This window comes from Alligator mississippiensis, chromosome 7, assembly GCF_030867095.1.
Source record: "Alligator mississippiensis isolate rAllMis1 chromosome 7, rAllMis1, whole genome shotgun sequence".
Taxonomy (NCBI): Eukaryota; Metazoa; Chordata; order Crocodylia; family Alligatoridae; genus Alligator; species Alligator mississippiensis.
In genome coordinates, this window is record NC_081830.1 from 88,627,280 (window position 1) to 88,642,497 (window position 15,218).

The 15,218-nt window shown below is 56.5% G+C and overlaps 1 protein-coding gene across 1 annotated transcript in view; it reads right to left on the reverse strand.

Annotated features, from left to right (window-relative positions):
* Positions 1–8,542: 8,542 nt before the first annotated feature.
* The window catches only part of LOC102571272 (probable cation-transporting ATPase 13A4), a 41,680-nt gene continuing 35,004 nt past the window's right edge, over positions 8,543–15,218 (reverse strand). The window contains exons 27-31 of the mRNA XM_006270905.4: positions 14,561–14,735; positions 13,897–14,111; positions 11,973–12,061; positions 10,991–11,071; positions 8,543–10,195 (exon numbers count right to left, since the gene is read on the reverse strand). Of these exons, the coding sequence (XP_006270967.3) occupies positions 9,860–10,195; positions 10,991–11,071; positions 11,973–12,061; positions 13,897–14,111; positions 14,561–14,735 (896 nt within the window). The 3' untranslated portion in view covers positions 8,543–9,859. The remainder of the gene's footprint in view (positions 10,196–10,990; positions 11,072–11,972; positions 12,062–13,896; positions 14,112–14,560; positions 14,736–15,218) is intronic.

Below are 15,218 nucleotides of genomic sequence, written 5' to 3' on the forward strand. Positions count from 1 at the left end.
TCCGCCGCCTTTGCAAAGCTCAGAGCACACGCCTCCCTTATTAAACTGGCAGCAGGAGGAAAGGAAATCCATCCTCACGTGTAAAGCCCTCGGGTGCTCTGCTTATGCAACTGCTGTTGTCCTCTCCCTCCTGGTGTTAGTTTGCTGAATCATATGAAAGTCCTTACTTAAAGCGAGATTGCCAAAGGCAGAGCGAGCGGGTCATGCCTCCCCCCGGCCTGCAAGCAGCGCTGGGCATCTCGGTTGCAAATGTGACCATTCAGTGGAGCTTGCCTGTACATTTGGCCCGAGCTGTCCCAGAGTCTGAGACTGAAATCCTGGGACAGGCTACTGCCCACTTGGGAGGAAAAAGCCAAGGGCCAGGGGTATTTCGAGTGCACGCACCAGCAAACCTCAGCGTGGCGGTCAAGCAGGGCTACAGAGCGTGATTTCCATGGGTTGCCCCTGCCGGGGCACAGCCACAATGCAGCTCCGAGTCCGCTATCGCTACTCAAAACGGCATCTATACATTGCCCTACCCTCCGGCACTTTCTACTGCTCCGTCTCCGCTGCTAGAAACTCTTGAGAAAAATAGGAAAGGGAAATGGAAGAGGACAGGGAAGAGACAGCCCCTTGGAAGAAGTGCTGGGAGGTTCTCCTAGGAAGTCAAACATTTCCTTGCATGGTTTTTACAGGGATCCACCCCTCCTCTCCCCAACCCCGATTTTGCAGCCCTCTGATCATCAGCCCAGGAAGCTCTCGAGGACACTTCTTGCCCTGGCAGAGCCCCCGTGACCGGCAGCAGTTGGAAAATGCCTTGGGGATGAGTCCTCCCAGGACACCAGTGCAGCGAGGTCGGGCAACAGCCTCCGAGGTGGCCCCTCAAAACAGCTTATGGGGTGCTGGCCGAAGCTAGGAACATAAACGTCGTGTTATGCTGCATCCTTCTCCCGTTTCCCTTCTGCCACAAGGTCCCCTACGCTGGAAACATTCATTTTGGACAGAAACGAGAGCTCTTTGGGGGTGGTAAGAATATGCCGTGCTTTCATCTTGTTTTCTTCTCCAAAGGTCTGGCTCTTTGTACTCGGGCAGACGACCGGGGTGGTTGGGAAGAGCGCATCCCGCATCTGCGCAGGGGCTGGGCTGGGCTGGACCACTCCAGGGGTCCCTTCCAGCTCCGCGCTCCTGTAACTCTTGCTTCCTAGAAATGATCGGCCTGGTTCCCACGTGTGGGCAGGCTGGCAAAGCTTTTCCACCTGCCACGGGCAAATGCAATCCATCCCCGCTGAGGGGGTGGACAATGCTGAGCTGGTAGAGATCTCTATCAACTTGGCATGGCTCTCCTACCTGCGTACATGCCCGGCAGGGGGGAAGCCAACCCCGTCGCTGCCTGGCTCCACTTCCAAAGGCTTCTGGGACATGATGCCATACTTTCCAGGATGAGTCCATGGAGCAACACGTCAATCCCGTTTTCCTGATCCCTGGAAAATCTCCCCTGCCTTTTATTTGGCTTCAGACAAACACAGCTAGCTACGGCTCTCACTTCACTGGATCACCACATCCGGAGCACATATGAATCTTGGAGTCCTAGCGGACTCCAAGGTGAACGTGAGCCGGCAGTGTGACGAAGCCATCAGAAAAGCCAATGGCACTTTATCGTGCATCAGCAGATGCATGACGAACAGTACCAAGGAGGTGATACTTCCCCTCTATCGGGCGCTGGTCAGACCGCAGTTGGAGTACTGCGTGCAATTCTGGGCGCCACACTTCAAGAAGGATGTGGATAACCTGGAGAGGGTCCAGAGAAGGGCCACTCGTATGGTCAAGGGCCTGCAGACCAAGCCCTACGAGGAGAGACTAGAGAAACTGGACCTTTTCAGCCTCCGCAAGAGAAGGTTGAGAGGCGACCTTGTGGCTGCCTATAAGTTCATCACGGGGGCACAGAAGGGAATTGGTGAGGATTTATTCACCAAGGCGCCCCCGGGGGTTACAAGAAACAATGGCCACAAGCTAGCAGAGAGCAGATTTAGACTGGACATTAGGAAGAACTTCTTCACAGTTCGAGTGGCCAAGGTCTGGAACGGGCTCCCAAGGGAGGTGGTGCTCTCCCCTACCCTGGGGGTCTTCAAGAGGAGGTTAGATGAGTATCTAGCTGGGGTCATCTAGACCCAGCACTCTTTCCTGCTTATGCAGGGGGTCGGACTCGCTGATCTATTGCGGTCCCTTCCGACCCAAACATCTATGAATCTATGAAAAACAGGACATCCTGTAGCAGGGTGAGATGGTCCTTCACCTCCAGCCTCCTGTGGTGTTCGCCCCATCAAACCGACCTGCTCGTGAGGCCAGTGGGTGCCTTGTGCTGCTCAAGCTGCCAGAGGACTTTCTGCTAGTGGTCAGCCCTGGCTCGGGGCCTTTTCTGAATGGCTTGACCCTGGACAGCTCAGCTTCGCCTGCATGGGTCACACTGCAGTAATTGAGCCCGGTTTCACACGTTCACTAGTAAGCAGCACAAGCAAGCTGTCTTCGCCCCGCTGCCCCATGCAGACTCTGTTGTGGGGCATCCACCCCCTGCCGCATCGCACGCTCTGGCTTTGCACAGATCCCCATTTGCAAAAGTTCTCGGTGGCATGCAAATTTTTTGCATTTCCTCCCCAACCCATCAAGCTGCAGCTGATGTTCCTGTGCCGCAAGCCAAATCCCATGTGTAATCATTAGGTGGATTAAATCTGCCCTCAGTGTGTTTGCAACCCTGGGCCCAGTAACTCTGCATGGGGAGGGGCAGTGAGGCGGTTTTGTTAGAACTAAGTATTAATCGCCAGGTCCGGTTTGGTTTCTTGACATAAAAGATATGCCCCCTGTCATGCGGAGGGTGGGTTTCAGCTTGATGCTGTAGGGCTTCCCAGTGCTGACGGAGTGAAATTAAAGGGCTGAACCGGTATCAAGCAAATGCATACTGCCTTCGCCCCTGGAGGTGCAAATACATCCAGTCTGACAGGCAAAGCAGGTTCAGCGGAGTATGTATTTAGGAGAGAGAGAGACTTCCGTGGACAACAAGGTGATGCTGATGTCAGCCTGCCCCTGATGCCCCAGCACCAAGTCCAGGAGTGACTTTCTGAGTGCTTGACGCCGTGGGGCTTTGGAGAGAGGTAGAGCCTGCCTTGCCCCAGCTCCCTGGCTAGCTTCTGAGCAGAGGGCACCTGCCTAGTATCCCCATACTGTGGCCTTCTCCGTCTCCTCCTCCACCCGTCATGAATGGATGTGGGTGGTTGCATGCCATAAGCATTTCCAGCTGCGCCGTAGGGTGGAAAATCCTCCTGCAGGCTGCAGCAGGACTGGAGCTCGTGCTGGCGTCTCCGCTGCTGGTCTGCTCCGATGAGGTTGGGTCGAGTCCCTGCTGTGCTCCCATCTCCATCAGTCCCTGTTGCTCCCTCCCTTGCAAAGCCAGGAGCGATGACGCTAATCCCAGGAGCTGTCGGGGCTCAGACAATCCCACCGCTCGCACTTGTGGCTCCGTCTCTGAGCTGTTCATGCTCGTCTTCGAGCACTCGGAGGGGAAGCTTCCAGAGGGCTAGAGAAAAGCAGACATGGAGCCTACTTTTGAAGGGGGGAGAAGCACACCCAGGGACTTTGAGACTGGTCAGCCTAAGTTCAGCATCCAGGTACGCACAAGAAGAAACTATAAATCATGTTGTAAGCATCTAAAGGAAAATAGGATGGTCACAAACAACATGGATTTATCCAGAACCATGTCGAACTGCCAGATTTCCTTCCTGGACGGGGTAACTGGGCAGTGGCTAAGAGGAAACAGCAGGTGCAATATCTCTTCTCTTCAGGAGGCTTTTTACACTGTCCTACGTGACTCTTTCTTAGGCAGCTTAAGAGAATATGGCCTGGCTGTAACCAACATCACCAAGGTGCAAAACTGGTGGAAAAATCACGCTCCAAAAGCAGTTCTCTCTGGTTCATTGTTAAATGAGGAAAGCACTGTGGGGTCAGGCCAACTCTCAGGATCTCAGTATTGCTAAGTACTGGGCCAGGCCCCCGGGATGGCAAGTGGTATCCCACACCCCATCGTTGCGCTTGCAGCATGGGGACCAGCATGCCGTGTTTAGTGCCAAGACGGCCCGTCCCCACGGGTGGTGAAACCACTCGGAAATGCTAAGTCCAGGCACCTCGGTCTGCATCCACCTGCGAAGGGAACGGTGCAGAAGCAGCCAGCTGTGGCCCAGAGGTTGGTCTCAGGGACAAGCACTTTCTGTGCTGGAAACACAGCTGAAAGGTGACCCCAGTTTGCAGGCTGGTGACGCTCGCTCCCTGTCCGGTGTTTGTGAGTTCATGCCCGCACTCATCCCTTCCCCACCTGGGCTCTGCGCTTGCCTAAGCTCTATTGCTTCTTGGTTTCTCTTTATTTGCTTCCCAGCTTCCTTCTCTTGGCCTGTTTCTCAGCCAGACCCTGCTCCCTTCTGGTGCACACCCTGAGCCGGTCTGCCCAATTCTTTTCTTTCCATGCGGTTCTCCAATATCTTCTGGGTTCACTCTGAAAGGACTGACAGCAAAGAGTTGGAGGCCCTGTCAAGACGCTCAGGATGACTATGGGTGGGCCGGATGCTGGAATAGGGGTGCACTTAGGAGATCTGCGTGGAGAAGGCGTCACGCTGCGGGGACAAGCTCTTTGGAGGAAAGGATGAGAGCTGAAAATAAGCGTGATGAATTTGCAAGGATCAGGTGCAATCCAGTGCAGGTGAGGACCAAGTGCCATCCTCAGGCAGGAGGAATCAGAGACATGGATACAAGACCCGGCTCGACGAAGCCCTGCCTGGGTTGATGTAGTTGGGCTGGTTCTGCTTGGAGCAGGAGGTTGGACTCAATGCAACCTCCTGAGATCCCTTGCAACCCTCCTTGTCTGTGACTCTAAAACAGGGGCTATGTGCCTAGGTAGCAGCTCTGCAGAAAGCGGCCTGGGTCTACAGCGACCCCCCGTCAAACCGGAGTCCACAATACATGGCAGTCATCCCCAAACAAGAGCGTGCAGGGGAGGGGGTCGTGCTCAGTGCTAGCAGAGCAGGAGAGTCGTGCGAAAGGTGCGGGAGGGAGTTACTGCTCTTCCCAGCACTCGTGAGCAGGGCCCGGCGTGCAGCTTTGGCACCCCGCAAAGGGAGATGTTGACAAAATGGAATGAGTCCAGAGCAAGCGAGGACAAGAGGCTCTGCAAAGTGACCCCGGAGGAGAGGTTGCAAGAGGAATGGCTTTGTTTCCTCGAGAGAAGATGGGAGGCCAGCAGCCCACTGACACACAAGAGGCGGTTTCTGAAGGGAACAGGGATCAAGCGTGCTCCAGGGCCAGTGTGGGAGGGACCAGAAGAAACCAGCCCAGTTCATAGCAAGGATATCTGAACTGGCTGTTGAAACCTGGCGTTTTCCTAACTTGCTGACACACTGGATGTGTCGTCCCCGAGGCGGTGGAGCCTTTCCCTGAACCCGGGTCCCACAAGCATCTCAGGGTGGTCTAGGTGCACTTGAGCAGCTGCAATGCAGGGCGTGGACCCTTCCTGAGGTCCCTTCCAGCCTTGCATTGCTATGATGCTGTTCTCCTAATTAGCTGCTACCAGATCCCATGGGAGCTGGGAACCTAGCAGGGTACCAGGGGTCTATGGGGATGGTACAAACATGCCCAGGTCCCTGGGATGGCTAATGACAGTGGTTGCACAGGCATGGAAAGCTGCACACTGCAGAGCAAAGGTGGCAGCCTCTGATGGCTGAGGATTAGGGAGAAACCTGGGCAGAGACTCGTTCCAAATCCCTCCTTTACCTGCCCTGCACATGATCCTGCCCTTGGCACGGGCTCACGCAGGGCTGAGTCCCATGCCAGCCAGCCAGGCCTCGTCCTCCTGCTGCTCCTCCCCTGGTAATTGTGTGCTCAGCAGCTAATCCGCAGCTGCAAACGCAAGCTGAGCCCTAGGAGGCCTGGCCTGCCCTGCCCTGCCCTGCCTCATACCTCACAGCTTAGCCCTGTCCTGGGGTGGTGAGCATGCCCCTTGGCAGCAAGGCAGGACTCGACTCCTCACTGCTGAAATATGCACTGGTGACAGGCGACCAGGGGTGCATCAGCTCTGTGATGCCTCGGGACAGCGAGCGCCGCGCAGCACAGACACCCCACAGGAGCTGAGCCCTGCCCTGGGCTGTGCCGTGCACAGGCGCATAACCAGGCAATGCAGCAAACCAACCTGAGCCTCGGGCATGAAGGTGCACAGGGCCTTGCCCCGTCTGCTGACCTGGCACCGAGTCAGATCCATCAGCCGTAGGATTAGAGGCTCCTGATAGCACCCTGGTTGCACTGGCTGCAGAAACCGGGACGGGAAGGTGAATGGGGCAGGCAGGTGCAAGAGGACAAGGGAGGATGCTGTGGTTAGTGCAGTTCAGTGGTGCCAGGGGGAGCTGCGTGCCCCCCGTCTCTGCCACTGTGTTCCTGTGTGACGCTGGGCACATCATTTAGCCCCAGGGTGTCAAACTCGTGTGAGCTGGAGGACCAGACTGGCCTGTGCAGTCGTTCTCACAGGCTGAACAACCCACCTCTAGGTCTGGCCCACTGCGGATTTGCAATCCCAGTAATTACACACCGGGAATTTAGCTGTGGGAGCGGTGCAAACGCCCTGCTTAGCTGCCAGCCCGGCGGCTCTCAGAGCTGCGGCAAGAAGCGCTGCAGCCGGTGCTGCTCGGAGGTGCGCGGTCTTGTTCGGATGGCCTTTTGCTTGTGATCGCCTTCTGTGTCCAGGCTCGTGGGATCTGTGCTTTGCAAGGCCAGTGTATCGAGCATGCTTCTGGAAGCCGAGCGCAGCACAGAGCTGCCACTTACCCCCCCAGATTTTGGAGCGCTCTCTCAAGCACTTCCGTGGGCCAGTTCTGGGCTGCAGACCCAGCTGCGGTCATCTTCGTCTTGCTGCATCATAGGCTAGGCGTGAAGCTCATCTCTAGGCTCCACAGGGGTGAGAAGTGCCTGAGTCCCTGCACAGCCAAGCCGGGCCGTCGGGAGCAGAGCTGCGGGGAAGCCCGTGTCTGTACGGAGGGCAGGGCACGGGCTGGCTGGGGGGCCTTAAGTGTGGGCAAGGCAGGGCTTGCAAGGGGTCTTGGACTGGGCAGAGCAAGCCTTTCCATGCATGTTAGGTGTCTTTGCGGGGGGAGGCTAGAGCATTTGAATGGCTCCCGTGGCTTTCTTTGGTCTGGCCCTGCTGCTGTAGCCGGGGTCCTGGTCCCTGGGAGAAGCTAGCTATAATACCATGTGCGGGGCAGTCACTTGCCTAAATGCTGCTCGAACGAAAGGCCCGGACAGGTGGTGGTGCCTGGTGCCACGTGTGCCCTCTTGTCTCCTCACCCGGGTGATCCACGTTCAAACTCCTGCCCTGCCACGCTGCCTTCCCAGGTGACCAGGAACAACTCCATCTCCTCTTGTTTCTTGCCCTTCCTTGCCTTGCAAGTGGATGAATGAGGGTTTGAGACACGTGTCGAGGCCCGTGCAGGGCGGCTCTGTCCGAGTGCAAAGGTTAGTCTAGTCTGAACGATTCAGGCTGTGTTAAGGCTATTCCTGAGATGCTGTATGTAAGATCTGTGGTGCTCACTGCGAGTGTGCATGTAGAGACTTTGCCCCAGCAGAAGTGCACGTACGTGTCTGTTCCCATCGTTACAGGGTGATGTGACCCAGGTCCGGCAACGGGAACGCGACTCTCTGCCTGCACCTCGCTGGCTTTCCCTGCAGCTTGGGACCTGAGATAGACCCTTGGCTGGGACAGTTTGGATAGGGGTGATCCTGTCTTTAGCTAGGTTTTGGACGCCATCAAGTTTTAGGGGCATTTGGGTCCTTTGCACGTAGGAACTCCTGGGCCATCATGTCTGCTCCCTTGTGTTCGTGAACAGCCGCTCATCCAGGAGGATCCACTCCAGCCCCAGTCACACATGCAGCCACAAAGCACCTGATGGAAAAATACTATCAAGACGTAACAGGGAGGAAGCAGGAGATGCAAGGGCAGCGCCGACACCCTGCCACTCCAGGGACCAGAAACCAGTTAGGTTAAAACATGCTTCAGTGATTGCCCAGGCCCAGAGGACCACTCCCATGGGTCCAGAGGAAGGCAGAACATCCCCATGATCCATGCAATACAGCGTGGGGGGAAGTCCTTCCCTCACCACAGGCTGGACCATCCTTTATGTAGCGATCACAGGGCATGTCTACATGTGCGCATTTAGTGCACATTATCCTAATTTAAGACACATTAATGGTGCATTGCCTACATGTGCACATCCTTAATGTGCCTTAAAATGGCAATTCAAGGCTATGTGAGCCGAAATTTGATACCTGCATAAAGCAAGTATCAAATTTAGGCACAATTAAAGTGCAGATGCACTGATGCCCATTAACGCAGTGTGCGTCAATGGATACACACTGCATTAATGCACATTAGCACATCTGCATGTGAGCTAATGCAACTTAACTATTCACACCTAATTTAATGTGCCTTAATGCGCATTAGTGTGCCGTGTGTAAATGGGAGCCTAAATCACCTTAATGCGCCTTAAGTAAAGTCTCATTTAGTTTAGGCATGTGTAAATACACGTGTAGACACACCCACAGCACACATGAATAGGAATCAAACAAAAAGTGTTATTGTGGAGCAGTAGGCAAGCCTCTGAAGACCCTTTGTCTGTCTCTGACTAACTGGCTGCCACCAGAGGGGCCATCTCATCTCAATTCCCAACCCTTCTATGTTAGGGAGTGTCTCTAAGTTGCATCTTTTATTCTATGCCTTTTAGAAAAGGGCCTTTGATAACATTAGCCCTGTTTTGGGCCAGTGTCCAAACCCAATGAGGTTGAGTGACTGCGCGAGTCCTGCTTTGTGTTTGGGAATGAAGCTCTTGGTTTTGGTAAAGTTGCTGAGGCTGGACGAGGAGGAGGAATTCACACCAGCCCCTGTGCGTCCTCATTTAAAAAACCGCAAAACAAAACCCCTGGTCCAGTTCTGTGGCTGCAGCAGCGCGGCCCTGCTCCCAGGTTTGGGGGAAAGGCTGGGTCTGGCTGGGGAGCGAGGCAGCCAAGCTGAACGGGGACCGGGCTGGGGACCTTTCTTCTGACCATGATTAGCTGGTTCGGCCTCGTGAGCCTCACGTGCACGCACCAGAGAGGCACCTGGAAGGTGGCTGTGAGCTGGGGACGTGTGAGCTGGCCTCTAACTGCTCTTTAATGAACCTTATCCCTCTGCACAAGGCCTGGAGCATGAAGCAGGGAAATGCCACGTGTGTGCTTCAACCAGAGCAGAAAATGAGCAGGTGAAGGACTTGCCCGATGCCTGCAGCAAGTCAGTAGCAAGGACAGGATTAGAAACCTGAAGCCAGCTCCTCTTGGCAGTCCTGCTGGGCCCTCCTGGGAGAGCTGGAGGGGGCAAGCAAGGCAGGGGAGACACGTGCAAGGCGGGGAGAACAGCACCTGGTCCCTTGACACCTGCTTTGGTCCAAGTCGCCTGCATGACTGCGAAGGGCACTGACTTGCAAAGATCAGTTAAAAAAAAAAAAAACCCATCTCTCAGAAATGCATAAAACAGCCCAGGATACGCTGCTGAGACCATTCTTCCTCCGAGCTCATTGCTTCCACTTCTGGAAAATAGGTTTTTTATGGGGAGGTAAAGAGCAGTCTCGCCGCACTGCTGCAACATCGCTTAAACCCACAGCACACGTGAGACTCCCTTTGTGGTCCTTGTCGGGGCAGAGCACACGGTGCAGCTTGGGAGGTGGCCTGCCAGTCCCGACCAGTCCATCCCAGCTGCCAGCAGCCAGGGTCTACTGGGGCCGGGTGCTGGGAGCATGACGGTGTTAGCCAAATGCCACCACAGCCTGAGTTAGGGCCGTGTCCTGCCCCTGCTGTGCCACGTAACACGGAGAGAGTCTGGGTGCGGACGCTCAGTGGTAGGCGCGGGGTTGTGTCTACTTGTGGCGGGCGCCGCGAGCCCCCGAGTGAGCGTTTTCTCGTTGCTGTTGAATGCCAGGTTGGTGTACGCCGCCTCGTCAGTCTCCACGGGGATCGCCGTGGCCTCGGAGAAGGTGGTTGTGTTCAGAGGGGGCCAGGCGGGGTCCCGGGACAGCGCGCGCCGCAGGCTCTGGTACCGGCTCTGGGACCGGTACCGGAAGCGGGACTTCAGCCACATCCACAGGGCTCGGTTCTCAATGACGGTTTCCTGCGCAGGGAAGCACCGACAGTCAAACCCCGGGGACTCGGGGACGGCTTCTCTGCCCCCCAGGACATAGCACCAACAGTGGGAACGCAGGGCAATCCCCATCCTGCCGAGACACGTCCCGCTTACAGCCCACGACCAACCCCTTCTTGCAATTTCTCCCGGTGCAGGCCCCTGCAGCCCTGCTGGCATCACAGGAGATTCCCATGTCGCGGCCGGTGGTAGATGCTACTTCAGGCCACGCTGGTGAGGGGCCACAGGCATGAGAGCCCTTTAGAGGCGTGGACACACCGTGTATACCCCCACACCGGTAGAATCGTCCCAGGAAAAACAGGACAAAACTCTACCAGAATGGGTCACACTGGCCTGGGTGTGGTGCGTCCGCTCCTATCCCGGGATAGTGTTTGCTCAGCGTAAGCAGGCTGTTGCTGGCTCCCCACCACCTCGGGAAGAGGCCATGTGCCAGCATCTCCCACACCAGGTGCTCCGGGATAAGTGGGGGTCTGACCGCTCCGGATCTGGGTGCACTTTCTTCAGTGCACAACACAGCGTATGTGACACGGGGGGTAAAAAACCCTGAACTGAGGAGGAAAATGCAAACGCTCCTCTGTCTGGGAAGCAGGTCCTGCATCCCCGTGCACCCCAGAGAGGAAGGAGCTGAAGCAGGCAGAGCCAGCAGGGTCTGCCCCCGACCATTTGGGGTCAGAGGTGGGTTGCTAATGCTAGTGGGTGCTGCTCTTCCAGGTGCTGGGGTCCGGCCCTTTCTGCTCGTGTCAGGAGTTAAGCGAGTGCCCTCACCTCTACAAGCAGAGACGCAGCGAACGTGATGGCCAGCATGATCAGCATGGAGACCCTCCAGACGGGGGGCGTGCACACCAGCTGGAAGAAAGGCAAGAGGGGAGGCGGTCAGCGACACGTGGGCACCAAAAACACACGTGGGATCCCGTGTCACCGGGGCACCGCATCTTGTCCGACGGTAGGCGTCTGCTACTATCTGGTGAGCCGGCGCCGTGGGTCACCTTGTTACCTATGCTGAGGGCAGCTCTCCCAAACCCATTTTTAGGCCCCTATCAGCATTACCAACCACATCGTCCCTACCCACACTACCTTAACTTGGTACCTGGTGGCTGGTTCTTTAAAGTGCGGCAGCGTTTTGGGGGCTCGTAGCAACCCAGCTCCTTGGGCTTGCTCCCTGCCTGATCCAGCAGCTGCAGCTCGTGGAGGGACCCAGGCCCCAGAAACCCCCGCCAGATCATCCCGCTCACAAATGTCCTGAAATACTTCTTCAAATCGACTTGGCTTCCTGGCCCCCTGCTCCTTCTGAAGCCCACAGCCTTGCTCCAGGGGTGCCCAGTGTGTCCATGTCTGCTCTTATTCTGGGGTTGGCCTGCCCTCCCCGGGGAGCTCCCCTCCTCTCTGGGACCATTGCCCGTGCCCCTGGCCGTCCTTCTCTGCACCTGTGCTATGACACCCGCGTTGTGCCCAGATGCTGTGGGAGTGTCCCCGGCGCTCTCGCCAGCCCTGCATTTGGGCAGTGGGTCTGGCAATGTGGGGACTGGGCTGTAGGCAGCTAAACAAGGCTGTGAAGGGTCGCTGTGCTGGAGGGATGTGCAGAACCAAGTCTATGTGATACCCCCCAGGAGCTGTTAGTCCCTGTGGCAAGAAACCTCCACTTTCAGAAGTGCTTCCAAGCCCGTGAAGGCTCACGCCGTCTGTCCGCTGTGATCCCAGCCCATTTGCAAGGAAAGGCAGTGAGCGCACCCCCTGGAATCGCACTTACGTCGAAGATGGAGTAGACACCCTCCATGTCAGCAAACATCAGGAAGATGCAGACGCCCAGCTGCACGGTCAGCGCGAGGACAAACTGGTCTGCGGGGACACGAGCAAGCAGAGAGCAGGTTGGGCCCAGGAGCCCCGGCCGGGCATCCCCCCACCCTTCCCCGGGACACGCAGCGCAAGATTTCCACAGAGCGGTGAAGCACTTGGAGCAACAGAGGAATGAACGGAGGCAAATCTCCGCCTGGCCCAGTCCAGGGGCTGAGACAGCCTTGCAGCTAGAGATATTGAGGCAGGAAGGGAACAATCTGACCATCCAGTTTGGCCTCTTGAGGGCCCTGCATGAAGCCCTGTAGCTTGGGAGCTATCCTGCCAGGGTGAAGCCTTGGTGCTATTGAAGTCAGAGGGGCCAGGACTTCGCCCCAAGAACACACCGCGTCCCTAAACCCTAGGTGAACTGTCCCCGTGGGCGAGTCCCTTGGTATTAGAAATGCAAACCTTATTTCTGATTTAAATGTCAAGCACCAGTGTCCGGCCATGGGACGTGCCTTTGCTTGCCTGTAAGTGCTGAGGGAGCATGGCAGTGTTGCTGCTTCACCTTCTGCAAGAGAAATCGCAGCGAAGTGGGGCTGGCAGGGAGCTCCAGGGCTCATCCGGTCCAACCCCCTGTGCAAATCATCCCAGACAAATCCCTCATCTAAACTCTTCACAAAACTGCCGTCAAATGCCTCCAACCCAACAGCAAAGATGGGTCAGCAGAGCCCCTTCGTGCAGGAGGAGCTGCTTTGCCTTTATTTTGGGGGGTCAGTCTGTGGGCTCGTCAGCTATTCATATCGGACCCTCATCACTGCTCTGGGCCTGGACTGGGTTCTGACTTCTGCCACTTTTAACCACTGAGATGAAGTCAAGCAGAAGCCCTGAATCCAAATCTTCTGGGAGCTCGGTCTGGCAGCACAGCCGGGGAGACGGGGCTCTTGGGTGAGCCCCCAAAAGCAAGGGCAGGGCGAGGGCCTTGTATTAGCGCTGGCTCTTCTCTTCTGCATCTCAAGAAGATGAGCAGGCATCGCTGCCTGCCTGCTGACAGGGCACAGGCGGCCGCGGGTCTGTCATTTCTGCGGACGTCCCAAGCTCAGGAACAACCCGCTGGTTTCTGCAGGGCCCGTCGGTGCAGCCCAGGCACCAAGCCAGGCTCCTTGTCGGGTCAGCTCACAAACCGCAGGCCCAGGTCTGGGGGGAGCTCCACTGGCCGGGATGATGGAGTTGGGCTGGTCCTGCTTGGAGTTGGGGGTTGGACTGGATGTGACCTCCTGAGCTCCCTTCAACCCTCCTTGTCTGCAATTGTATGACTCATTCTCTTGCACCCTGAGGTGCTTCCAAAAATCCCCCCACAAGCACCCAAAAATGGATGCAGCACCCTAGCACTGGGGTCCTGGACTGGGATGGTCTGGCCAGGGCAGCTTTAGCTGAGGCTTTCCCTAGTAGCTCCCAGACCATGGGGCTGGCGATGCTGTGGCAGCTGCACAGGGCCTCGCGGGCTGTGCTCACAGCAATACTTCCAAAAAAAAAAAAAATATATATATATGGGGGGGTGTATGGGGAGGTGTATATATGCATGTATGTGTGCGTGTGTGTGCATGCATATATATGGATGTGTGTGTGTGTGTGTGTGTGTGTGTGTGTGTATGGATGTGTGTACGTGTGTGTGTGTGTGTGGGGATGGATGGATGGATGGGGGTGTGTGTGTGGGTATGGATGCATGTGTATTTATATGTGTGTGCATGTGTGCACACACACAACTTTACCCCCAACACTCTGCCAAGCAGCCCTTGTTGGTCCAACTTGGCAGATCAAAGCACACTTGGCCAGTTAAACCATTAAAAACCCGTTACAGCGTCCGCACCGCGTATCCGCGCCCCCGCTGTACTCACAGTTCGTGTACGCCGGCTGCCTGAACGGCTTGCCCTTGGAGACCACCAGCGCCACCGCGATGCAGTTGATCGTGCTCAGCAGCCACACCGTGCTGTTCTCATAGCTCTTGAAGCCGTTGTCCACCTCCTGCCCGAGGGTTGCGTTCCCCATCCCGTTGAGGCTGCTGCTGGAGGAGGAATGGTTTGCCAGGCTTGTCTTTCCCGAGAGGCAGGCGCTGTAGGAGAGAGACCCCATGGTCAGCAAGGTCAGCTGCTCTGTCCCCTTTCAGCTAGAGCCTTCAGACCCTAATGAACGATTCCCCGGCAGCCCAGAGAGGGAGGTACAGGGAGTAAAAATGGCTTGGCTAAGCTGAGTGTGGCATTGCAGCACCATCACACCCCCACTGCCATGTGCCCTGCTGCCCTACCAGTGCCCACGTGCGTGCCCAGACTGGCATCCTGATGCACTGACGTGGGATCATGGTGCATGTGCCAGACCATTTGGGCTGGGTCTGCTGCATGGTGTGTTTGCTTGGATTTCCTTGCAAGGTCTTGCAAGGTCCCTTCCATCCCCTGACAATCTCTGAATCTATCTATGAAATATTACCACCGATTCCCCGGTTAGATCCAGGTAAGCCAGTCCCACCGTGCCTGCCCATGCAGGGCCGTGGCAGACCTCTCTCACCTGGAGATATCCTCCTTGGAATACCAGGGCTGCTCCTGCACCACCAAAAAGCCACAGATCTGCAGGCCCAGGCTGAAGAGGATGTGGAGGACCAAGGAGAGCAGCAGCGGGGGGGAGACCAGCTGGCTCGGGGGCCGGTACGGGACCAGTTTGGGGTAGGCACCATTCAAACTCACTGCACGGAGGACAAAGAGGCAGAGCTGCACTCGTCCACCCAGAACAACCTCCACTTAGCAACGCAGCATCTGCCGCGCAGGGTGCATTATGGCACAGCCAATAAACTAACTCTGTAGGGTAAGGGATGAAATAGCCAATACAATATTGGTTGTATCGAACTAATTACTAGCATCTCACGTCCAGGAAGATGTTGGAAACATCCCGATTCTCCTGTTCACCCGCCTACCCGGTTCATTGGGGTTCTCCCTAACTTACACGGGTGTCAAAGGGGTGTCCTGGCACCGGAGTGGCAGAGCAAAGAGGGTGTCCTGATGCCCCGGTGCAAGGAGGAAACAGGGGATGAGGAAGCTGCTGATGTGTGTCACCAAGGGCCGTGGCTGGCCCTCCCCGGGCTGGTGCAATCAGGATGTGTCCCCAGCTGTGCAAAAAGGTGCTGCGTGCCCTGGCGCTCAGGGGAAGAAGTCCAACCCCACACGCCTGG